We start from the raw sequence: 25362 nt of genomic DNA on the forward strand, positions 1-25362 counted from the left end.
ATAAAGGTTGCTACATATTTTTTGTTTATATTTGTGATTATGTGAATGTTTATGACCCGTAAAACAAATTTAAAAACTGACAAATGACATATTGCGACGTGTAATTGTTGTTTTAGTTAAATAGCTAAAATTTGGATGTATTATTAGCTCTTACATCATTAATTATTATTTAACATACTACATGTTTAAATTTTATTCCGATAGTTATCCAATTAATATGTGTATTGTTTAAATATATACGGAATAACTTTATAAGATAAATCTTATCCACGTAATATTAAACCCAAACGGCCCCGTGCGATAGCACGGGTATCCCGCTAGTAGGATTAAACAATGTTAGCTTCTTAGGTTGGAGAGCTAGTAGGATTAAACAATGTTAGCTTCTTAGGTTGGAGAATACAGACAACATCCAACAGTGTTATTGGTCAACCAAGTGTAAAGCATTATTGCATTGATGTCCATTCAGATAGCCACAAAAAATGAGTACAATATGTGAGGCTCCCAGTTGCATCTTCAAGATCAGTTTTTCAGCATTACACTGCATTGGAAGAAGAGATCAACAAAAGCAAACAACACAAACTTTTCATTGGAAGTAGAAAATTTTAGTTACTACAATAATGTGGCATAACTTCATACTAGAAAAATGGATCAAATTTGAAGTCTTTTTTGTTGTGCTTAAGCTTACGGTGTATGAGAATCGTCTCTTTTCTCTCTCCGTACTCTCTTTTGCTGAATGTGCCTTTTCATGGCATGTTTGGATTAAATAATTTGAGTTTATTTACTAGCAAAAGTTTTGTGAGACTGTTTGGAGAAGAGGTAATTGACAAAGCAACTAAAGACTAACATATATTTTACATGACCAAATGAGGGGGGGGGGGGGGGGGGGGGGGGGGACTAGAAATATCAAATGAGAGAAACTATATAAGAAGGTGGACAATATACAAGATGCCAAAGTAGATACAAGAAGATAATCAAATAATTGGATATAATATATATACATGAAAATTGGTGCATATCAGAATTGAGTGTTTTTCTCTGAAATCTCAACAAAAGATGTCTTCTAATCTTTTCCTTCTGCCCCTCAAAGGAATGAAAAGCTAAAACTCACAGGTTTAGAAATAAAGCATAATCATTCTGCAGTTCAATGACATTAGTTCAGACCACTGATAGATAATTGACACCAAGATCCTCCATCATGCACTGAAGAAATTAAACGCAGAAATTATACCATGTTAGAAGCACAAACTTGAACCGAGGTTAACAAAAATATGGTTCTGATGAAGTACAAAACAACAATAGCAAGCAATGAATTATTAATATTTAACAAGAAAATTTAAAAAAAAAAGAAGTAAAAGGTAAAACTGATGACAGAATAAGTTTTAAAAAGTAAGGAATAAATTGAAGTAAGTCAGCGCAGAAAAGGCAGGGCCCATTGTAAGCCAGTAGAGTTTGGGAAATGCCAAAGAAGCACACAGTGCCAAAACAATTTGATATCATAAAGAACCCAACCATCTTTTCAGTATGATACACAGTGGACAGAATTGCTATTATGTTCAAGTCAGCACCAAAACAATCATTTTTTACACTTTAGATTAGAGAGTAACCCTCCCTAATCTTCATTAAATTTGAATTGTGTTTTACCAAAAACCTTAACCAGCACAGCAAGTTGTGGACACCTCACTGGGTTGAGAAAAGTGAGTAATTTGGATTTCCTTCATGTCGCAGTCCTTGTTGTTGTTCCCCCCACCACCAACACCAGACCCTTGATACACCACCGATTTATACATTTTTTTTGGGTCCCTTCAAATCAAATCACAGAAAACAAAGTCTTCCGAAATTTCATCAATAAGTAGTATTCATCATAATTGCCGTAAAAATCGGTTTAAGATCAACTTCAGTACACTGATTGCTATATTTTCGTCATCCTGGTAGCATTTGACCACAATTATGCCACAAAAATTTATCGTTGGTCCACTGCATCTCAATTTTCTCACAAGATCCTCACCACACTTGGACCTAGTAGGGTTTGGGGTTTAGGATTGATTATAGCTTCCATTTCACATCATCTGTCTGTCACACATTCTTCTTTTGGGAAAATACCTTTCCTCCATTAAAATTTCTCTCTTTCCCTCCCCTCCCATTCCCTTTCCTCCATTAAAATTTCTCTCTTCCCCTCCTTCTCATTTGAACCAAATAGACCCTTAAAGAATTATATCTAAATTTTCTCCATATTTGTATAAACTATATAAACTAGGAGAAGCTTGGACTAATTTAAAATAGCAACTAACTTATTCTAACAAACTTTGAGATAGAAACAAATTAGTAAGTTACAAATAAATCTAATCTCTAATAGATGTACTCCTTATGGTAGTAAGAAACCTAGTATGAATTCTATAATTAACGTACTCCTATCTCTATCAAGTATTTATCTCCTAGTGATGCAAGCACTTATGACATCGATTCAAAAGACACCAAAAATAATACTTGTTACCAAAATGAAAATATACTAATGCCGGTGGGGCTGAAAAATAAACGTGTGGAAAACAATGCCCCAAGAAAGGTAGTTGAAGAATGAATGAATCTTATTAAAAAAAAGTTGACTAATTACTCTGCTATCTTTTTATCTGTTATAATTTCATGTGGTTAGGCTATCACTTGATGAAATTTCCATGGGAGAAAATTTCTTCCCATATTCTTCTGTCCATGAATCACCATCTACAAAAGAGCTAGAATTGGTTTAGGAATACATAAGCTAAGATGGCAGAGGTGAAACTGCATGGATTTTGGTATAGTCCTTTTAATTTTAGAGTAGTATGGGCCCTAAATCTGAAGGGTATACTATATGAGCACATAGAAGAAGATCGTTTCAATAAGAGTCCTCAACTTCTTCGATACAATCCGGTATACAAAAATATTCCAGTGCTAGTTCATGATGGAAAACCCATATGTGAGTCCATGCTCATTGTTGAATACATTGATGAGATATGGCCTCAGAACTCATTGCTTCCTACTGATCCCTATGACAGAGCTCAAGCCCGGTTTTGGGTTAAATATGTTGATGACATGGTAACCATTTTTTAAAGCTTAATCATCATATTTGTATACTTGCACAATACATGTTCTGATCATTTTATAGATATAATCATGAATAATTTATTTTACTCTATTGTTGTAACTATACCAGCTTGATTAAAACTAACAACAATATCTTGATCAATATTTAAAGTTTACAGCAATTGGGGCACTCCTTGATAGCAGAAGTGATGAAGAACGAGAGAAGGCCAAAGAGAGTATATGGGAGCGACTCGGAGTTGTTGAGGATCAGTGTTTGGGAGATCAGAGGAAATTCTATAGGGGAGACACCATTAACATTGTAGACATAGCTCTTGGATCTTTTGTCAAAGTTATTGATGTTCAAGAGGATATGTTTGAAATGGAGATCTTGCAAAGTGAGAGGTTCCCACGATTGAAATTATGGTTTAATAATTTCAAGGATGTTCCAATCATCAAAGAAAACACTCCTAGTAAAGAGAAATTGGTTGCTCTTTTAAAGCCACTTACTGAAAAAAAATTTGCAAGGAAATGATGGCTTCTATGAATTGATATATACAAAGCATTAGTATTTCTTTTTGTTGTCTACAATAATAAAAGATTAAAATGGTTTTCTTTTAATATGGTTTTCTTTCTTTTAATATTAAGAGTAAAAGTTATAGTTTAGTTGAATACTTTTGTTTTAATATTAAGAGTAAAAGTCATAGTTTTGTTGTCTTATACTTTTCTTTCTTTTAGTATTAAGAGTAAAAGTCATAGTTTTGTTGCCTTATACTTTTCTTTCTTTTAATATTAAGAGCAATAGTTATAGTTTTGTTGTCTTATACTTTTGTTTTCCACCAAAATAGAGGTATTTGGTACACAAGATTACTTCATAAGTCTGACTAATTATCATTATTATTTCCAACTAAATATTTGTTCATCATTTTTTAATGTGCACACTTAACTTAAATATCAAGTTAACGAACAAAGGGAGTAGTTGCTACATAAATACTAAATCACTAGAATGTAAGATAAAAAGGGGTAAGCAAGAATTAAAGTTTGCTTAACATTTGACACTTCAGAAACATACAGTAGATTTTGTTGATGTATCAGATTTCTTTACAATAAAACATGCATCAACAGGCAATCAACCCCGCAAATTGCTTTGAATAGGAGATAAACATACCTCACCACTCCCAGCCAATTCCTCAAAGTGCATAATTGCATCTTCAAGTTGAGAAAACTGGGTGGAATATTTGACATGCAGTTCATTGCTTTCAAATTGATTAAGTTGCCACTCTGAAAGGCCGTCACTAATAATTTTCAAACCACTTTTCAGCAATTCCACTCCTTTGCTAATTCCATCTGGAAGTTTCCTTTTTTTATTTGATTGGTTTTTGTCGTCAACTTCCATGCTATTTGATTGGTTCTTGTCATCAATTTCCATGCCCTCACATCCCTCTCTCTGTACAGCACTGACTGAAATGTTATGAACCATCTGCTTTAGTATAAGACCTTCTCTTTGTAGCAGCTCAAGCTGTTCAGGACTTGGTGCGATTGTCAGAAGAGCAATTTGCTTACTATAAAATGCTTTAAGCACAGCCATAAATCCCTCATTAGTTACCTCTAATCCTGAAACTATATCATATGAAAGTGTTGCATTCGGTGGAAGAAATCTCCATAGCTGAGTGCAATTTGTGTTAGCAGCAAAATGTCCAAATGCGGTTATTGCCAAGTGAGTGAATGCCCAGTGCCGATCTGTCAAGATCAATTGAAATAATTTCCATGCACCGCGGCTTTTTGCATCAGAGGCATCACTTTCTAAAAACTCCATGTCAACAAGTCCCGTGAGGAAGCGAGCCAACTGCGGTTTACATTTGTACAGAAGGACTGGAGGCTTCGTGATAAAGATATTTTCAATCTCCACTATGGTTTGTTCAATATCATTCAACGTGTACAGATGTTTCAGATATGAAATGATCACTAGAATTTCACCAAAAAGCCAAAGAGAATGGTCCTTTATTTTTTTGTCTACTGTACTTTTGTAGATAGAACTAATTGAAACCAAAAACTTTAAGGTCCTTGCATCAATCTCAGGTAGTATACCCTGGCTGCAGAAAATGGGAACACAATTCTTAGAGCTGGAATCAGTTTGATAATTCTTGTTCAGTGAAAGAATAAAAGGAATCGATTCTAAATGAATGCAAACCAGGCCTATCAATAAAAATTCAAATCAGTTTGAAACATGCCAGAGGAGGATTAAACTCAATTCTGATTTTTGCTTCCAAGATTTAGGAGTCTTTGATATAAAGAAGCAGAATAAATTTATGACAAACTGATCATAAGAATTGTGCAGGCATGCTGTAAGAAGACTACAATTAACTGACAGAATGATAAACGGGAATTAATAGAAAATAAAGTTATATATATAGGCATACAATGATGAATATAACAGAGGCAAAATACTTACAATGATTGCAAAGAAGATTGCAACGAAGCAGAAAAGACAAAAATTGGAATGCCAAACATCAGTACATGAAAACATTGAGAAGAGAATGTTTGGGGAGGAAACTGCAGAGAATCTATCAAACATGAAGTGACAAGTGGAGAATGTTTGTGGTTTATTCTTGTGCGATCATCTCACAAGATCCTCACCACACTTGGTCCGGGTATGGTTTAGGGTTGATTGTAGCTACCATTTCACTTCATCTGTCACACATTCTTCTTTTGGGAAAATACCTTCAACAACCTTCTAGCATCAGCCTCTTTTCCTGGTATACAGAAATTGGAACTGATAAATAAGAGGGTGCTGTCAGATGGCGCATGTCCTTTTTCACACATTTCTCTCAGCAAATTTTTCGCCTCATTTCGATATGACAGTTTAAGTGCCCGGTCAATCTCTGGCTGATACGATAATTTGCACCATCCACAGATTAGAATGTCATATGTTGAAGAGTTAGGAATTCTTCCTCTCGTCAGCATCTCATTCAAAAGTTCTCTAGCTTGCCGCATTTTTCCTGCTTTAGCATAATCACTAATGAGCACATTATAGGTTCCTGTAGTGGGAACAAAACCTTTCGTTATCATTTCGCAATAAAGTTTTATAGAATCTTGTTTATTTCCAACTCTACCATGGCCAGAAACCAATATGTCATAAGTAGCGGCATTTGGGATAAATCCACTTTCCTTCATTTCACTAACTAATTTATATGTCTCTCTCATCAAACCAGCATTTGAAAGACCTCCTAAAAGGGTATTGTAAGTAGTAATATTCGGAGCAATTCCATCAACCGACATTTGTGAATAAGTATCAAATGCTTTCTCCACATGACTACTTGTGCAGTAACCACGAATAAGGGCATTGTAAGTAACACAATCAGCTGAAATTCCATTTTTTGCCATTTCATCAATGACCACTTTTGCCTTTTTAGTCATACCTAACCTGCATAATACAATGATTAGTGTGTTATACACAGTTTGGTTTAGTTCGAGGCCCATGGCGACAAGCTTCCTGTGAATTTGCAAAATCACGTCTGCTTTTTTACTCCTTGAAGATGCTTTAAGAAGAAACCTGTGAGTAATTGGTGTAGGCACAAACCCCATAACCAACATTTCATTTAAAACATCTATTGCCTTTTCAATTTCACCGGTTTTACAAAGCCCACCAATCAGAATATTATAAGTGATTTCATTTGGCATTATCCCGTAGCTCTTCATCTCATTCAAGAGATCCAAAGCCTCTCCTATGTTACCTTTTATGCAGTATGTATTAATTATAGTGTTATAAGTAACGCAATCTGGAGCCAAGCCCAATTCTATCATTCTTGAACAAACATACTGAGGTTCATATTTCCCCAGCCTCAAAAGCCCCTTAATCAAAGCATTGTAAGCAACAACATCAAACCGAGTGTTTTTCTCTGTCATTTCCTGGACAATAGAAAGTGCAGCTGACTCATTCCCTTCTTTAAAGTAGCCATCTATTAGGGAAGCATAGTTAACGATATCTGGGTCAATACCCTTGGAGTGCATATCTTTAACTAACAACTGAGCTTCGTCCATTCTCCCAACTCTTTTCAAGTTGTTCAATAAGATATCAAATACGATATTGCTTTTCTCCAATCCACGTGATTCCATTTCCTTATAGAAACCAGCAGCAACGTCTTGCTCACCTGCCCTAAGATAGGCATCGATTAAAATTGCATAAACAATAGTATTTGGCATAATATTCCTTTGGGCCATCTCCCTTAATACATCAACTGCTTTACTAAGCATTCCTTTTTTAGCATATCCGTTTATAATAGAAGAAAAGGTAACAACATTTGGAGGAACACGTTCCTTCTCCATTGTTTGTAACACCAACTCTGCAAGTTGCATTTCTCCTAACTTGCAATACCCATCAACCAATGCCGAATAAGTGACACAGTTTGGAATAAGATTCAGCTTTAGAATAGTATCAAACATTTCCTCGGCTTCTTTAGATTTCCCAACTTTGAAAAGTCCATCCATTATAGCTGTGCACATAACTATATCAAAAGAAATGCCCCGAACAACCATTTGGCTTTGAAGATTAAAAGCTTCCATAACCCTTTCTGATTTGAACAATGAATTAATAATTGTAGAGTACGACACATGATTAGGATCTAAACCCATTTCATACATCTCTCTAAACAAAACTGTCGCCTCGGTTAATTTACCATGCTTGCAGAGTCCATAAAGAATAGAACTACAAGTAACCACATCCGGCATGATTCCATTCATAATCATTTGCTCATACAGAGAAAGCGATTCTTCAACTCCAAAATACTTACAGTACGCAGAAATTAGTGTTGTGTAAGTGACAACCGTTGGCTGCAACCATCCTATCTCGTTTCGAGTTAGAACATCATTATTTCTCAACTGATCTTCCTCTTTCCGAAATCCCAAAATCTCATTGAAAAGAGACACAGCCTTAGTAAGATCACCCGTTTTACAAAACGCTTTGAGCAAAGTATTATAAGTAACAATATCAATCTTGACATCACTCCTCCAACTATTCTCCACCAAATCCATCGCCCGACTCATCAACCCAGCTTCACAATACCCGTCAATCAAAGTGTTGAAACCAATAACATCTTTTGAAACCCCGCCATCAACCAAGTTGTACATAACCCATTCAGCATATTGAACCAATCCAACTCTGCAATAACCCTTAACTAGTATATTACAAGTGAACGAATCAACACCTAAACCAAAACCCCTTTTAACCATTTCAGACAACAAACCGAAACCCTGATCAACCAACCCTTTCTCACAGAACCCCCAAACAACAGTATTATAAGTAACATTATCAATATTAATACCATCATTCCTAAGATACCCTAAAGCCAAATCCAAGTCACCAGCTTTACACAACGAATGAACCAAAACATTGACACTAAAAACATCAGGCACAACCCCACAAAGCAACATATCGGAATAAACAACTTTCACCTGAGAAACATAACCAGAGGCATTGAACTCATACAAAAGCTTATTCCAGAAAGGCAAAGATGGAACAAGACCAAGGTCCCGCATGCGATAGAAAGTATCAGAGGCGGAGCATAACCTGCCACATTTCAAGTAGAGACGAACGACGGTGCAGAAGAATGAAACATAGAGATGGGTCTTGGTGGATGGGATCAAAATCGAGTCTTTATGGAGTTGGGAGGAGAATTTGGTGATGGGTGTAGGGTAGAAGGTTTTGAGTCTGGTTGATGAGAAGAGGAATAAAAGGGTGTTGGTTTGCACCTTCCTGAGATGCATCATCGTGTTATTAGAGTTCCAAGTACATGTTACTACTGTGTTAGTTGAAGTTCAGTTGCATTGATACGGCCATGGCGTAGCGGAGAGTGGTGAGAGTGGAAATCGGTGGCAGTGACGCTTTGAATAAAGCAGTGTACATTTGGGCATTTTTGTTTGCTCAATTTCCTTCGAAACATTCACATAATCGAATACTGCGAGAAGAGCCTCGCCGGAAAGGTCACAAAGGAGTTCGAAGGCGAGTCCGTGAAGAAGCTGAATAATGAAGAGGTGAAAGAGCTTTTCCTTGCTGCAAATTACTTGAACATCAAGAAGCTTCTGGAGTTTCTGAGCCAGGTCATTGCTGATCGAATTGCGAACAAGAGTGTGGAATATGTCAGAAGGTATTTTGGAATTGAGAATGATTATACGCAGGAAGAGGCTAAGCTTCGTCAAGAACTGGCTTGGACTTTTACAGGAGTTGATCCAGATGATGAAGATGAGAATTAGTAATTAGGGTTTAGGGATTTATTTTGCAATGTTAAATTATGTAATTGAAATTACAAATTTTATTTTGCCTTAATAATATACAATCTGAGTATGCTTTTTTAGTCCATGACAGCAATTTGTTGCAACGAGTAATTTTCTGATAAAATACTTTAAAATACTTTAAAATAATAAAAATAAATTTTAATTTAAATAGTGAAATTGAGAGCGAATTTGCATAATTGTGAAATTGAATAGGTGGAAATTGTTGTTTTGTTTTAATACTGTAACTTTTTTTGTTGTCAGTGTTCGCACAAAAGGGCATAATTTTTTGTTTTAGAAAAAGTAGAGATTAAATTGTAATTTTAGAGCCGACAATCCAAGTCTCTTTCTCTACGTTATTATGGTTATATTGTTTTTCTCTACGTTATTACGATGGTTATATTGTTTGTGTTCTAAGTTCGTTTCTTTTTCAACAATTTTTTTTTGTCCGATTATAAAATAGTTTTGATGTGTGTTTGAGTTGAGAATGCTTTGTTGCGTTCGTTAAGATTCTAATTTTCTTCTTAACCTTCTAACGTCAAGTCAACTTTTATATATATGATGTAAGTATGTAACTTATTTTATGATGTAATGGAAAATTATGTCATTGTTTCACATGGATCAAGAAGAACCTGTAATTGTTTGGGAAAAAAAAATAGAGTATGAAATAAATTACATAAAATATATTATTTTAAAATTTAATAGTATAAAATACACCGAAAAAGTAAAATGTTTGTAAAAACAACTGTAAATCCATCAACCGAACCAAATCGGTTAGGTTGGTTCAATTCTATTTTTGAAAAAGGTTAAAAATCAAACCAAACCAAATTAATGGAGATATCATCAGTTCAGATCATTTTTTAATCAAAAATCGATTCAAATCGATCAAATACGCCTCTATCTTTTTTTGTTATTTAGATGATTATTATTTTGTTTTTTTGCATTTTCACTTAATTATCACTTACGGCTTGGATCAGTGTCATGTTTAATTAGAACTTTTAAATTTTTTATAATTTAATTTAATTTTTATTGGCTTAAAAAATTTGGAACCTAGTAATTTAAAGAAAAACAATTTTTAAGTTTTTTTCTTTCAATAAAACAGTATGTTAGGAACTTGTTTTTATATTTTCTAAACCTTTTCTCATTTTTAGAGAAAAATTAAATTTGTTATAAAAATAAAGCAGTGTACATTTGGGCATTTTTGTTTAATTGTTCTAAACATTCACAGCTATTTGCATTTTTAAAAAAGATTTTTTAGCCAAAAAAATATATATCCCATTAGTCCATTCCATTTGAAATTAAATATAAAATTGGATTAAAATAAGTATTTTCATTTTAATAAATTGGAAAGGGAAGTCAATGATGTTTACTTAGATAAAAATGGAACTTCAAATTTTTATATATTAATATTTTTCGTTTATGACTAAAGTGCTAATCATTTATATAAATTTTCTGATATGAAATTCAATAACTTTTAAAGGTTATTTAAATGATATCTATATTAATCACAATGGTTAATAAACTTAACAATAAATCGATAATAACTATAATAACTCTTAACCGATAATAACTCTTAACGTGAAATTCTTCTTTATAAGATTGATGTTGTGTCATCGTGGTATACTCTAAATAAATCTTGGACAGCTTTACATGTTTTTTAATCTACATAAAATTTTTAAACATTCATTTTAAAATAAAAAGAGTATGATTAATGCCTGTTTTGTTTGAAGTAAGTATACATTGTCTAGGTTTGATTATACGTGGATGGGACAAAATTTAATTTTAAATTTAATTTTGTATAAATAATTATGGTTAAAGGTAAATTAAATTTAATGTGATTAGATATGTATGTGTTAATATAACTTAGTTTGTCGCACCTTTTGCTCATGCTTTTGTTTTCTCATTTCATAAAGAAAAAGCATGTCAGAATTAGGGGTGTTTGCGGTGTGGTTTGGACGGTTTTGACGTAAAAAATCATCCGAACCGCAAGAGGAAAACGTGTGCGGTTCAGTTTGGTTTGGTTGGCTTTTAGAAATAAAACCAAACCAAACCAATGCGGTTTGGATTGGTTCGGTTGGTTCGGTGTTTTTTTACAAAAATTTATTGAGTCATACATACATATATTTAGGGGTGGAAGTAGGCCAGGCCGATAACAGGGGCCTACAGGCTAGCCTATATAGGCTCAGGCCAGGCCATACGTTATTTTTAAATAGTAAAGGCCTAGGCTTTTTTATAAGCCTATTTAGTTAAAAAGGCTAGGCCTCAGGCCCTAAAAAAAGCCTTTTAAGCCTATCAGGCCGGCCTATTTAAATAAATATGAATACTTTTTTATTATTATTATATTATGTTTTGCACTTTGAATTAAAATACATTAATGAAACTTGGTTATGTTGAAGAACTTGTGAAAATAAGATGAAAACACATTATGAACATTGTTCTCATAAGTTCTTTTAGTTAGTTAGTCTATTTAAGCATTATTTTAATTGCTTATTTACATATATCTAAAACAAATAGGCTTTTATGTAGGCTAACAGGCTAACCAGGCCTTCGAAAAGGCCAGACTCAGGCCTAAAAGATAAGCCTACGACAGGCTACAGGCCAGGTTTAGGCTTCAATTTTTTTGACAGGCCAGGCTTAGGCTTGGTAAAGCCTAGCTCGGCCCAGCCTATTTCCACCCCTACATATATTGATGACAACATAACTTTGTATTTAATCATTTATGCATTATCAAATAACAACAAAATTCATCATATTTGGATAACTTTCCATTTAATATACAAAAATAATATTAGATAAAAGTAAAATAAAAAACATAAAACACTAGCATAAAATAATATCAAAAACATTATAATGAAATAGAAAAAAGAGGAGATGAAATATTAGAGAAGATGAAAAAGAAAGAGCAGAAGAGATGCGATTAGATAAGAAGAGGAACATTAAAAACGTAATTAGAAGAGAGAACAATAGAACAAAAATAATAAGATGAAAAATAAAGAAGTTAAGAGATGAAAGACTAGAAAAGAATATGTGATATGTATTTGGAAAATAAGATGAGAAGAAGGTGCAATACCGCTATGAAAGATTTGAGAAGACTTAAATTGAAACCTTAAGTGTGAGGAAAAGAAAATCATTTGTATTCGTAAGGCTAAGACATAATAGGTTTGAATTTGTGTTAGATATAAGTTAATTGAAGTTTAGGTGTTGTAACATAATGCGGTTTGGTTCGGTTTGTAAATTACAAACCGCAAACCGAACTGAACTCCACGGTTTGTTAAAAAATGGCTCAAACACATCCGAACCAAATGCGGTTTTTTGCGATTTTAGTTTGGTTTGGTTAGATTTTGCGATTTTCTATTGGGTCGATTTGATTTTGAACACCCCTAGTCAAAATTACCCCAACTCAATTTTTAATTTCTACATGAATCAGACTTATTAGTGAAAATAGGTTTGACTTCATACTCACTTTGGAATGTAAACAATATTTTAAGGGTCCATTTGTTTTGGCTTTTTTTAAAAATGATTTTTTTAGTGTTACAAAATTTTGTATAAAAAAATTTTACAGAAATTTTTATACCTTCAAATGAAAATTTGATTTAAATAGTTATTCTGAAAATGTGATTTTAGATATTTCATCTATTTATGAAGAAATAATTTGGATATCAAATTTTCAAAAAAATCACTTAATTTTGAAGTTATTTCAAATAGATTTTTATAAAAATCATTTTTGAAATACAACTTTTTAAAAAATTTGAGATTTTGACTAAGTTTTTGTCTTAATAATATATGTTTATGTCATAAAATGTCAAAACGAGTGTTTCATTTAAAAAAAAAACAAAAATAAAAAAACTTATAATATTTTGAAAAACGGTTTTGAAAAATCTATTTTTAAAAATACAAAAAAAAAAAATCCATTTTTTTAAAACCGAAACTAACGGGCCCTAAATTACATTTGTCAATTACTATCATCTAAATAAATTAAACTTTGTGTAACATTTGTTAAAAAAGTTAACCCAAATATAATTCAAGTTGGAAAACTTTATTTCAAACATACTCTGTCTTCGAATTTGTGGGTATCACTTGGCATAGAGGTTACAAAAAAAATTGCAGTTGAGGGCAAATCATTGAGATAGATATATACTGCATAACTCCCACCAAAAATTGCAGTTGATAGACAACAATTGAGAAACTGTAACTATTATCAACAAGTTACACTATGCAATTTTACTGTATGTAATATATTTAATTTTAATAAATTGGAAATGGAAGTCATGATGTTTACTTAGATGGAAAATGAAATTTCAATTTATTATATACTATTAATATATTGTTTGAAAGTTCTTTTCATTTATATGATTTCTCTATATCAAATTCGTAAATTTGTAAAGACAATTTAGATGGCATCTATATTATTCTGGATGGTAACCAAATTTGAATTTGTTCATAATACAATTGATAATAACATTTAGTGGATGTAACGTATTCTTTTTTCTGAGAAGGTGAAATTCTTCTTTTGGACGATTTTACATAAATCTCTTCATATAAAATCAATGTTGTGTCATCGTGGTATACTTTAGATAAATCTTGGACGGCTTTGCATGATAGTTTTGTTGTATTTTTTAATTTGCGTGAATTTTTAAAAATAGAAAGAGTATGAATAGTGCCTGTTTTGTTTGTTTGAAGTAAGTATACATTTAAGTGTAGGTATGTTTATATAGGGACAAAACTAAATTTTAATTTTAATTTTGTAAAATTAATTATGGTTAAAAGTAAATTAAATTTAATGTGATTTGTATATGTTTATATAACTTAGTTCGTCTCTTCTCTTGCTCATGCTTTTGTTTCCTCATTTGATAAAGAAAAAGCATGTCAAAATCACCCCAACTCAATTTTTAATTTTTACATGAATCGGACTTTGACTTACTAATTAGTGCACTCTTTGAAGTTTATCAGTGAAAATAGGTTTGACGTCATACGCATTGGCATGTAAACAATGTTTTCAATACGTTTTCGTTTATATTTTGCTACAAGAGATTTCATGAATGTCGTATGATTTTTTAAAATTACATGTTCAAAAGTACTTGTGTAAAGTACCATCATCTAAATAATTTACACTTTGGGTATCATTTGTTAAAAAAGTTAATCCAAATATAATTCAAGTTGGAGCAAAATCATTTTAATCAATCTAATATTATAAAATATTGTTTAATCGATCAATTGTGAGTATCACTTAGCATAGAGGATATAAAAAAATTGCAGTGAGGGTAAATCATTTAGAGATAGATATATACTCCATAACTCTCACCAAAAATTGCAGTTGATAGACAACAAATGAGAAACTGTAACTATTATCAACAAGTTACACTATGCAATTTCACCAACCTCCTCAAGACCCTGTTAATGATGGTGTCTTCATAGGGCACAAGGTGAATTAATGAAATGAAAAACCACTACCCTGTTATGTTAGTGAAAACCGATTAAAGAAAAAAAGAACCTATACTTGAACCATCACTTGAGTTAGAAATATAAATGCTGAATCAATTCTCAATTCCAACAGGTCGGGTTGGTTGTTCGAGTTTGCATTGGACTTGCCTCATCATCTTGTCTTGTGAGCTGGTCTCAAATACTGTATTGCTTGGAACCACCAAGATGTGAATGAATATCTTACATAATCTTTGACCAGTATCTCACCCCTATTTCAGTGGAGGGATCATACATTTGTACAAAATGAGGGATTTGTTCTATGTTGACATTGAGTTCGGTGACAAAAATACCGAGGAAAAGCGACAAGCACTCGTCCATTTAAGATGAAATGGTCCCCAACCCAACAGCCACCACCGTCCATATTGTTGAATCAGTAACATATACACATGCATGCCCCAACAACAGTCATGCGAATAAGTGAGATTGAAAATCACGTTGCTCTTGTCAAGGAATTGGTGGAGCATTCCTAGGATATCTACCAGAAGAAGCGAATCGCTGCAGAGTTCGTGGATGTTCTTGCTTCAAACGTTTATTTGAAAATCCCTGAAATGGCCTGATTCATGTAACAAAAATAACGAGTTAATGACCAACCAAAACGAAAGAAAAATAGTTGCCAAAAGGAATATTGAATGAGGTAAGAAAATAAATATCTACAGCAAGAAAAAAACAGCAAATCAATCTAAGATGCCAATTCTGTTGGTAGGGGCTGGCTGGCAAACCATTGGCCAGTTTAGATTTTGAAGATGGAGCTGCCTTCTATATTCAAATGGGATGGAAACTACCACGTACTAGACTTAGAAAGCACGGCATATTGGAGAGTCTAGAGTAAAGTCCATCATTACAACAACAACCAAACTTTATCCCACTAATTGGGGTCAGCTACATAGATCCACTTCCGTCATAATGCTCTATCAAAGACGATGTTGTTACCCAAATCGTTAATCTCAAGATCTTATTTAACAACTCCTCTTATAGTCTTTCTATGTCTTCCTCTGTCTCTAATTGTTTGACTTCTCTCTATTTGATCTACTCTTTTTACCACAGAATCTACAAGTCTTATCCCTACATGCTCAAACCACCTGAGTCTATTTTCCACCATCATTAATACTATAGGTGTTAGCCCATCAGTCTCTCTAATATTGTTATTTCTAATCACATCATGTCTAGTCTTACCACAAATCCAACACAACATCTTCATCTTTGATACACTTACTTTATTCTCGTGTTGATTCTTAACCATCTTACTTTTGCTTAAATGAAAGTCATGCATTTCTAAAGCTTGCCTCCAAATATCCAACCTCTCATTTAAATCCCCCTTTTGACTCTCCAATTAGGACTATATCATTTGCAAAAAACATGCATCTCGGTGCTAGCTTTTAGATGTGTTCCGTGAGTACATCCAAAATTAAAATAAAAAAGCAGGGGCTTAGACAAAAACTAGAAAGAAAATAAATATATACAATCTTCTAATCGAAGTAATAAAATAGACCTGGGAGAACTCTGCCGTCTTTGAATACTTTGGCCTTGCATTGTTCTTAGACTTCCAAGTGCCTTCTCAGCAGCCTGAAGAACAAATGCATCTTAGTATTCCAACAGCAATTGTAAGAAAGTTAATCAAATTCAAGGAAGAAAGCATACACATCCCATGTTATGTACTCCAACAGCAATATAGTTTCATCACTAAAGAAAACAAAATACCTGCATTTTAGCCTCATCCCATGTTAATCCGATCCCTTTACCATAGACCTGGCCATCTATCTCGACCTAAAATAGAAAATTCTTTTTTAAATACTTGCCAAGAGCTTTGATACCAATATAAAAATAAATAAAAAAACTGCCAGAACCAATAACAAAGTGCCCGGCTAAGCAAGACAGTGTAATTAATTGTATTAAGGCATAGAAGGCTTCCAGGTCATGTTTATGAGCCCCATGAGACACAACTATGCCATTAACAAGACTACTACCCCACAAACCTGTGTCCAGACTTCAATTAGTCAAACGAAAATTTCTATCCAAGACTCGCCCTTCAACTTCCCTCATCAAAAATAAGAATAGTAAACCACATAAATAAAAGGAAATGTAACAATAATTCTGATGTTTTATCCTGGACACTAAAGTGCCTAACAGACCAAAAATATAAAACAATCTAAACATCAATAAATGTCTCCTAATCTTTTCTTTCAGCCCTTCAAAGAAATGAGGAGCTAAAACACGCAGGTTTAGAAAGGCATGATTATTCAGCAATTCAATGACATTGTCCTATTTAAATTAATTAGTTCAGACCACTGAAGGATTTGATTACCAACCTGTGCATGTACTTCATCTTTCTGACCTGAATTTGTTGACACTGGAACAGGCAGTGATAGAAAATTGACACCAAGACCCTCCATCATGCACTGAAAAAATTAAATGCAGAAGTTATACCATGTGAGAAGCACAAACTTGAACTGAGGTTAACTAAAAAAAAATTCTTTGTGGAGAGGTGGTCAATTTATTATCAATCTCACCAATTCTTTGAGGGCAGAGACTGAACCCATTAATCTCTTCGAGACATCCAACCTAGGATCTAACACCCTTGATGGATCCGATGCAGCTGAAAATGAGACTGACTCTTCTTTAGGCATAGGGTGATTACCAAGAGAACTAACATTTCCCACATAACCATTCTCACTTGCATTAGGAAATCCACTCGCATCACCATATGCAGAACCAGACTCATCCTTAGCGCGTGATAAATATATATCTATAAAAACAACCAAAAAGTTCAAAATATATTAACAACTTTTTTAATTGAGGAAAACAACAAAAATAAAAAGTAAGAACGTTGTTAGAAAATAACAGTAGCAAGCAATGCATACTGCTGATAATGTAATTTGCTTAATCATTTGTTATGATACTAGGATCTTAGAAGAGATTTTAGATGGTTTAGTATATAATTTATTATTTATACTCATATAAAGATAATTAATAAGTAGACCAACTCTCCTAAAAGTTGAAACTATTGGATAGCAGCCCAAAAATGGATTTGCAATTTAACATTTCTAAGACATCACCATATACAAGAGCCTTCCAAGCTTGAAGCAGGGAATAAATAGGCCTATTTCATCTTATGCTGAAATCTAATTAAATAATAAAGAAGGATTGAATAATAAAGAGACAGGCAGCAAGGTTCAAAATCTTGAAATCTTGACGCCAAAATGTTCTATCAAAAACATGGTTCTATCCAACTCATTTACATTGAGATATTTCTTAATAGGTTCTCTTAGGGTTTTTCTAAGCCTTCCTCTACCTCTAACGGGTTGCCTACCCTCCATCTGGTCACCTCTCCTTATTATAGAATTCACATATTTTCTCTCTACATGGCCAAACCACCTAAGCATGAGTATAGAAGACCTATAGAAAACCCCAATAATGGAAGAGTAGATGAAATGGAAGGTGGCTCAAGTGCTCAACAGTAAAGGCCAGGCCTTAAGAGGTAAACGGGAATAAAGAAAAGCTATATGCAACCACTTATGAAGCACAAACTCTGACCCCGATTATGTCAAAAACATAGGACACCGACGAGTACAACACTACATATATGATAATTAATATTTGACCTTAGTTTATTCATTTATTATTAAAAGAGTTAAAATATTAATCAAAATTAATGTCTTTAATTCTTAATTCTTCATAGATAACATTGTTTCAACACATGTTCAACCCTTTTAGATGTGTGTGATATTTATCCAAAAAATGTATTAGGTGTGTTGAACCAAAGAATTAAACAATTTATTTTAAAACATGTCTAAACTGTCTGACACGTGTTGTATGAGTGTCATACGGGTGTAGGACACCAATTCAAGGCGTGTCGAAGCAAAGAAAAAATATTTTGTTGGGGACGCTTGTTTGACTTTTCAAACATGTGTCATACAAGTATTGGACACCGCGACACGCCTACTTCTCTAGGCTTTGTATTTCTTAGTGCAACCACTAAAAAGGATTTAGATTTAAATGGACCATCCCAAAACATGATTTTAAAAGAAATTATCTTGTCATCATAGATGGTCCTTGTTGAGGTCCTTGTTGAAGTTATAGGGCTTTAGATAGAGAGGAGAGAAACAATAAAAACTAGATGACTTGAAGATTAAAAAATTATTAAGCACTAACCCCTAACTCCCAACCCCTATTTATAGAATACTAGACTTCTTATCTTAATTGATTGGAAAAACAAGTCATGGTAATAAGTAAGAAATATGGGAACTAATCTTAAGAGAGGCTCTAAAATAACATAAAAACTAATCCTATGAGATTATTCAAGATAATAACAAGATCTTATAGGATAATTTTCTCATACTTCAACAATTCTACATAATGTTGTAGCAAGTCAAAACTTCCAAAATGTGGAATATCCTACCAGCCAAATGTTTAATAGAATCCTCAGCAGCCTTATATTGCGCCTCCACTCTAGTTCTTCCAAATCCCTGGCCAATTTTTTTCCCAGAAAACCACGCCTGCAAACAATGATGACACTTACAAGATGACAAAGGCATATACACGAATTATGAATAAATAGAACAGAAAAATATATTTCAACAAGTAACACCACTCCAACAGAAGCAAGATGAAATCAGCTTCAAACCTAAAGATCAATTAAATTTTTAGGTTTGTTTCCTTGGTAAAACAACAAAACAAAATTGGCATTGCGCAGAGCACACCTAATCCTGGAAAAGACAAATATTGCTCTACAACTATGTAGGAGAAAACCAATGTGTTTAGTTAATTAAGCACGGTGAATAACAAATATCAAGTGCAGCAACTTCATTGATTCAAAAAAAGAAAATTGTATCCCAATGAAAAAATATATATCTAGTTTTGAAAAGAGAAATATGGAACTTAGAAAGTGGTGCAAACATAGAGAACAAGGAATCATAAAGTCTCACTGCCTCAAATGTCAGATACCTCAATGGAGAACTGCAGCTCTCTGCTAGCAGCCAAAGATGATGTAAATTCCACCTGTTCACATCAAAAGCAAAGAAACGTGCTGGGTACACAAACCAAAGAAAAGCTTAAATAGTACAACGAGATATTAACAAAAGCTAACGATGCCATCTAACAGAAACATATTTCAACTAACCTTAGTTCCACACTTCAGTGCAATTTCCTGTAATACTACAGCTGGTGTTTCCGCATGCAATGCAGAATGACCGGATTCAGAGTCAAGATCCCTGTTGCTAGAAGATGACCTGCCAAAAGGGATGTCATCACCTGCATAACAACCATTAGATACTGTCATTCTAAGGATAGCACTACAAATAACAGAACTGGGAAAGAAAAAGAAACATGCACGCAGGAACAAAACTAAGAAAACATTTTAAAGTTTCATATAAGATTTCTTGGATGCTTATGTCTCCTGAAAATATAAATGAAGATAAAGGCAAGTGTCTCAAAGGGTATATTTACTATACAGAAAAACAAGATGTTCTAGGTAGCCAAAAATCAAACTTAATTACTCATCACTGAAAAATCACAAAAAATTCAAAAAGAAGTCATTTTAAATCAGTATGGCAGAAACTTCAACAAAAACTAAAATTCAAACTGATAACAATTTCAGAACCAAATAAATGCAGACAGTCACCAGCAGTACATGAAAACATTGAGAAGAGAATGTTTGGGGAGGAAACTGCAGAGAATCAATCAAACATGAAGTGACAAGTGTTATGGCTCACCAGATAATGAATGATAACTAGGGAGCGCGTGGTTTATTCTTGTGCGATCATCTCTGTGATAAATCTGCATAAAAAAATATTGGAAGTGACTTCACCAAACAAGCCAAAAGTATGAGCCAGCTGTGAAACATCAAATGATAGACTGAAACATAGCCATTACCTCCTTTGGCAATCTTTGGTGGCCCTCATGGAGAGCTCTATCTGATGAAATAGAGCCATCAACCTTAGGGAAAAAGGGTGGTTGATGAGGCCGGTACTTCTCAATACGCGATGGACCAGAATCTAAAGGAATTTCTTTAGGTATTACCCGGTTTGGTGGTTGTGAACCAATCTCCTCTTCTACAGGAAACCACCCTCCGCGTGATGGCACACGAGCAGGAACTTGAACGGGATTGGGATGTCTAACAGGAAATGGAGGTTCACTAGATGTATGATCCCTAATATCTTGTCCATGTTGCAATATGAGAAGCCTTCGCCTTGTATCTGGGTCTAATTCTGACTCACCCACCTCACCTTCTTCTCTAGCAGGAGAACTGTGCAAGCTTGATTCTAAAGGGGCAACTTGACCCATTGGCTTTACTAGTGTAGCAGGTTGAGGGAACTGTGCATGAGGCAGTTGTATCATAGATGCGTGTGCTGCAGGCGGTGGAACTGAACCTGGAGATACCATTGAATACTGAAGAGAAGAAGTGAGCCTGGGATCTATCTTAGCAGTTGTCATAGGAATAACTGAAGCTACTGCTGATATGGCATCCTAGCAGAAAGTACAATCGCAACAAAAGATAAGATGAGCTTTATGTCTGATCAGATTTAAATCACAGTTCTCAAATATAAGTAAAATCACAAAAAATAAATAAATAAATAAGACAGGCTTCATGTATATTCAATCGTAAATCAAAGTTCTCAAATATTCACTCGGAGGCCAGATTGATACCTTCAATTTTCTTTCTATCTCAGCATCTGCCATGCCATCAAACAATAACGGATCTCTGTTTCCACAGGCAGCAGATCCATCATCCTGAGAAGAACCGAAGCACAACAGTTAAACACGTATAAATACAATACATTTGACAGAAAATCATGTAATACTCATGTGTTAAAATTTCAACATAGCATACCCCCGACAGATCAGAATAATGACGCATGTAAATTTGTACATGAACATAAGTTACCTCTGAAACTAGATAATTGCTCACATCAGGGGCAGGAGGTATATCTTGGATATCATCTTCATAGGCAATTTGTGGAATCTTTTGTAGAAGACCATCGTCAAAATCCCTATCACAAAATCAGAGTCGTAATTAGGAATAAGAATCCTATGTAGTATTTATCTTTATACAATTGGAGACAATTAAAATGCTTGGAAATCAACTTCTAAGCTACTAAATGGAGATTTTCCCCTTCTTTTCAGTATGCACATACATATAACTTTTGAGAGGTATAACTTACTTAAAGAAGCCACCTCTAACATTGCAAGCAACATTTCTTGCAACACACAACACAGGGACAGTATTGCTTGCCTACAAGACAAACAAGTTAATTAGTTCATATAACTAAAAAGGGATGAAATTCCGCTCGTGCAATTGAAAGTATTGAGTTTTCAACATGTATGCCAGCAAATTAACCTCGGCTTGAGGAGCATAGTATGGAGCAAATGCAGGAACAACATGCACCCGCGGTTGATCTTTCTCATCCCACACCTTCAAGCGATCGTCAATTACCAATGCTGTCTTTGGATGGCATGAGCCATCTTGGAAGACATTGAACAAAGACTTTTTCAAACCTATTATAATATTATTGAAACATAAGAAGAATTAAAAGTGAATAAAATTGAAGTCGCGGAAACATGGGCATACATCCAGTTCGATAATAAAGCATAAACAAGTTGTATCTCTATATCAAACTCATATAAACTTTAAAATATAGGTTAAATTACTCTGTCGGCCCCTAAACTATTTGAGAACTTTAAAATACAGAAGTTGTCAATAATTTTTAATTAGGTCCCTCGATTTTAATCAAATGCCCTAAACTATTTGAATTTAGGTCCCAGAACTTTTAAGTAGTTTGTATTTAGGCCCCTGAACTTTTAAGTATTTGAAGCAAGGTCACAAATTACAAGGACCTAATTACAGATCATTTCAAAGCTCAAAGATCCGATTAAAATTTGTGGACCCCATTAGAAATTGTTGTAATGTTTAAAGTGATTAATTTACTTAAAATATAAGATGTCCTCGTGTTCACAATTCGCTTCCTTCAGATACTCTGTCATAAATATGCAGCTTCTCTTTGAAAACAAAATTAAAAGAAAAGAAAAACAAATATGCCATTTAAGGATTTACCTGACTTAACACAAACAATGCGACCTAATAGTTCTTTGGAATTTATCAAATTTGAATCTGGATCGAGAAGTCTCCACATTTCTAGTGCATAGTCCCTTTCAGCCATTGTGCAAACATAAACCTCAAAACGCTTGCGCCCCCTTGCAGTCAGATAGCTCCGAAGATCTTCCCATGCAGGTCTCATTCTCACAAGAACACTTGTGTCGCGAATCTTTCAAAACACACTAGCTTTTGTTAGACTAATAATGATTCTGACAAGTCTTTCTGCTTATATATTTTTCATTTTAATTAATTATATAAGTGTGTAATCGTTGATCCGTGTTACGATCCTCGAATCCCCGATACTACTAGGTAGGATCTATAGTTTGACTACACTGGGACCCATTAGAATAATAAATCTAGAAGAAAATGCAAAGCCACAAGATGTAATGTGACAATAAAATAGTAGATACCAATAAATGGTTGGTTAGAGAAAAAATTATATACCTGCGGACTGATGCGTGTCAAAATAATGTTTTTTTCATGTAACCGTATCAGTGGTCGAACTAAGGGCTGATGACTGTCAGATAATGCTGGAACAAGCTCAGACTGAGCTTTTATCACTTTACCATTATCAACTATCTGATCATTTTCAGCATACTGCTTCAATATACTCTTGTCATCTAGATAGCGCTTAATCTCTGCCTGCATACCAGAAATCCGTTGTGGATCTACCTCGGAGTTAATTTTTCTCTGAAGTGAATCAATTCTATCCTCGAAGGAGCGCATTGTGTTTGCTACAATAAGTGTTTCATCCAGATCGAACACTATACCCAAACATCTGAGATTTAACATCACAAGGGATGAATTATAAAGTCCCTTGGCCACAATAAATCCCCAGAAACATGGCCTGTCATCATTTCGCGAATGCATCGCAACCAAATGCAACTCTTCCCCAAACAGTGGCATAACAGCAGTCTGCAGATATTGTGAAAATTATTAATACTTAACCAGAAAATTAAATAAAAAGTAAAAAGTGGACTCGATGACGGAATGAGTTTAAAAAGGTAAGTAATAAATTTAAGTCAACGCAAAAAAGATAGGGTGCATTGTAAGCCAGAGGAGCTTGAGAAATGCTAAAGAAGCACACAGTGCCAAAGCAATATGATATCATAAACAAGCCAACCCATCTTTTCAGTATGATGTATAGTGGACAGTATTGCTATTATGTTCAAGTCAGCACTTTAGATTTGAATTGAGTTTTACCAAAAACCCTAACCAGCACAGACACTAATTTCACTATCAATCACAAACTTCTCAACCTTGGCAACAATTCAGTTAAGAAGTATCTGTTAAATGACCAATTGGACAATTTGTTCACCATCTGAGTTCAAAACAACAAATTTAGTAAGTTAAGGCAAAAATTCTGTCAACATTAACACACGAGTCATAAGTGAGTCATCCATAGATTCAACCTTTTGAGTCCTCTGAAGATTTAGTCCAAAATCATAGGGTTTTAGTGGCGTTTTATCTTGTTAATTTTATATATATTTTAACTCTGATTTTTACCTTGTTCTCTCTGATACATAAGGAGTGCAAGTGAAAGAGCTGATTCTGATGCTGTGTCTTTGACTCCATTTTGAAGCAAACACCACAAGAGGCAATAGTATGAAGCACAGCAAGTGGTGGACACCTCTCACTGGGTTGAGAAAAGTGAGAAATTTGAATTTCCTTCACATCGTAGTTCTTGCTGTTGTTCACTTCTGGGTATATATCTACCTCTCCCAACACCACCTCCCCTTGATAAACCACCGATTTATACATTTTTTTGGTCCTTCAAATCAAATCACAAAAAAACAAAGTCTTTGGAAATTCATCAATAACTAGTATTCATCATCGTAATTGACGTAAAAATCGGTTTAAGATTGATCTGATATTTGAATTACCGGAGTATATAATAAAATGAATGAAAAATTAGGGCAAATTTTTAGATCCAGTAACGGCGATTTGGGAGAAAATACAATAATAATCGATGAACCCTAATCGTGAATCTCCGATTCGGTTGGCGGCGATTGATTTTTGTTAATATTGTTTAGGTGGCGGTGTGTATAAGTAGGGTTTGAAAATGGGGTTTTTTTTTGTGTGAAGATGATTATGAATCGGAGATCGTCACAGAAGGAGAAAACCCAAACCCTAGATCCAGAAAACGAAAGGTCAAAAACAGTACTTGCGCCCTATTGCGTATGCCACTTCAATTAAATAATAATACCTGCATTAACTAATTTTACTGTCTCCACTCAAAATATCACACACACGTTTTTTTTTTATATATTTTTGTGGTAAAAATTAATTAATTAATGCACATTTATTTATTTTTTCTTGTTATTTGCTACTACTAGTATATATTTTCCTCTTAAATAACATACTATTTTATTGTTTGGTATGAATAATAAATGATTTTTTTAATTCCAAACCAGATTAGGTGCATACTAGTGGTGAAATAAAAAAAAATTATTGATTTAATTAGTTGGTAACCT

The 25362-nt window shown here is 33.9% G+C and overlaps 3 protein-coding genes across 4 annotated transcripts; 1 reads left to right on the forward strand and 2 right to left on the reverse strand.

The window, feature by feature from the left end:
- Positions 1-886: 886 nt before the first annotated feature.
- LOC131602700 (pentatricopeptide repeat-containing protein At5g14770, mitochondrial) lies at positions 887-9349 on the reverse strand. The gene is made up of 3 exons (XM_058874871.1): positions 5504-9349; positions 4220-5144; positions 887-1200 (listed from the first exon to the last, which is right to left on the reverse strand). Exon 1 carries the CDS (start codon positions 8815-8817, stop codon positions 5746-5748), a length of 3072 nt encoding a protein of 1023 aa, XP_058730854.1. The 5' UTR covers positions 8818-9349; the 3' UTR covers positions 887-1200; positions 4220-5144; positions 5504-5745.
- Positions 2346-4643, forward strand: LOC131602701 (probable glutathione S-transferase). Its single transcript, XM_058874872.1, has 2 exons — positions 2346-3066; positions 3227-4643. Exons 1-2 carry the CDS (start codon positions 2758-2760, stop codon positions 3584-3586), a joined length of 669 nt encoding a protein of 222 aa, XP_058730855.1. The 5' UTR covers positions 2346-2757; the 3' UTR covers positions 3587-4643.
- Positions 9350-14587: 5238 nt separating the features above from the next.
- Positions 14588-25070, reverse strand: LOC131602702 (RNA polymerase II C-terminal domain phosphatase-like 1). 2 transcript variants are annotated; one of them, XM_058874874.1, is made up of 18 exons: positions 24772-25070; positions 24395-24659; positions 23333-23803; positions 22847-23057; positions 22133-22290; positions 21957-22027; positions 21680-21785; positions 21442-21525; positions 20668-21261; positions 20508-20571; positions 19916-20046; positions 19741-19794; positions 19196-19292; positions 17307-17542; positions 17106-17195; positions 16498-16563; positions 16289-16362; positions 14588-15352 (listed from the first exon to the last, which is right to left on the reverse strand). In XM_058874874.1, the coding sequence occupies exons 2-18, from the start codon at positions 24647-24649 to the stop codon at positions 15244-15246; spliced, it is 2871 nt and encodes a 956-aa protein (XP_058730857.1). In that variant the 5' UTR covers positions 24650-24659; positions 24772-25070; the 3' UTR covers positions 14588-15243. The 2 variants fall into 2 exon arrangements, with proteins under 2 accessions (XP_058730857.1, XP_058730856.1); XM_058874873.1 differs by having other exon boundaries at positions 24395-25070.
- Between the last annotated feature and the right edge of the window lie 292 nt (positions 25071-25362).

This window comes from Vicia villosa, linkage group LG5 (genome assembly GCF_029867415.1).
Source record: "Vicia villosa cultivar HV-30 ecotype Madison, WI linkage group LG5, Vvil1.0, whole genome shotgun sequence".
Classification (NCBI taxonomy): Eukaryota; Viridiplantae; Streptophyta; class Magnoliopsida; order Fabales; family Fabaceae; genus Vicia; species Vicia villosa.

Bases quoted from the DNA above. Each gene is read 5' to 3' on its own strand.
- LOC131602701 (XM_058874872.1), top strand. From the start codon at position 2,758: ATGGCAGAGGTGAAACTGCATGGATTTTGGTATAGTCCTTTTAATTTT. The intron at 3,067-3,226 runs GTAACCATTTTT...CAATATTTAAAG, and splicing joins TTAAATATGTTGATGACATG to TTTACAGCAATTGGGGCACT.
- LOC131602700 (XM_058874871.1), bottom strand. From the start codon at position 8,817: ATGATGCATCTCAGGAAGGTGCAAACCAACACCCTTTTATTCCTCTTC.
- LOC131602702 (XM_058874874.1), bottom strand. From the start codon at position 24,649: ATGTATAAATCGGTGGTTTATCAAGGGGAGGTGGTGTTGGGAGAGGTA. The intron at 21,262-21,441 runs GTATCAATCTGG...ACTTTCTGCTAG, and splicing joins AGATAGAAAGAAAATTGAAG to GATGCCATATCAGCAGTAGC. The intron at 15,353-16,288 runs GTCTATTTTATT...TACATGAATCAG, and splicing joins AGACGGCAGAGTTCTCCCAG to GCCATTTCAGGGATTTTCAA.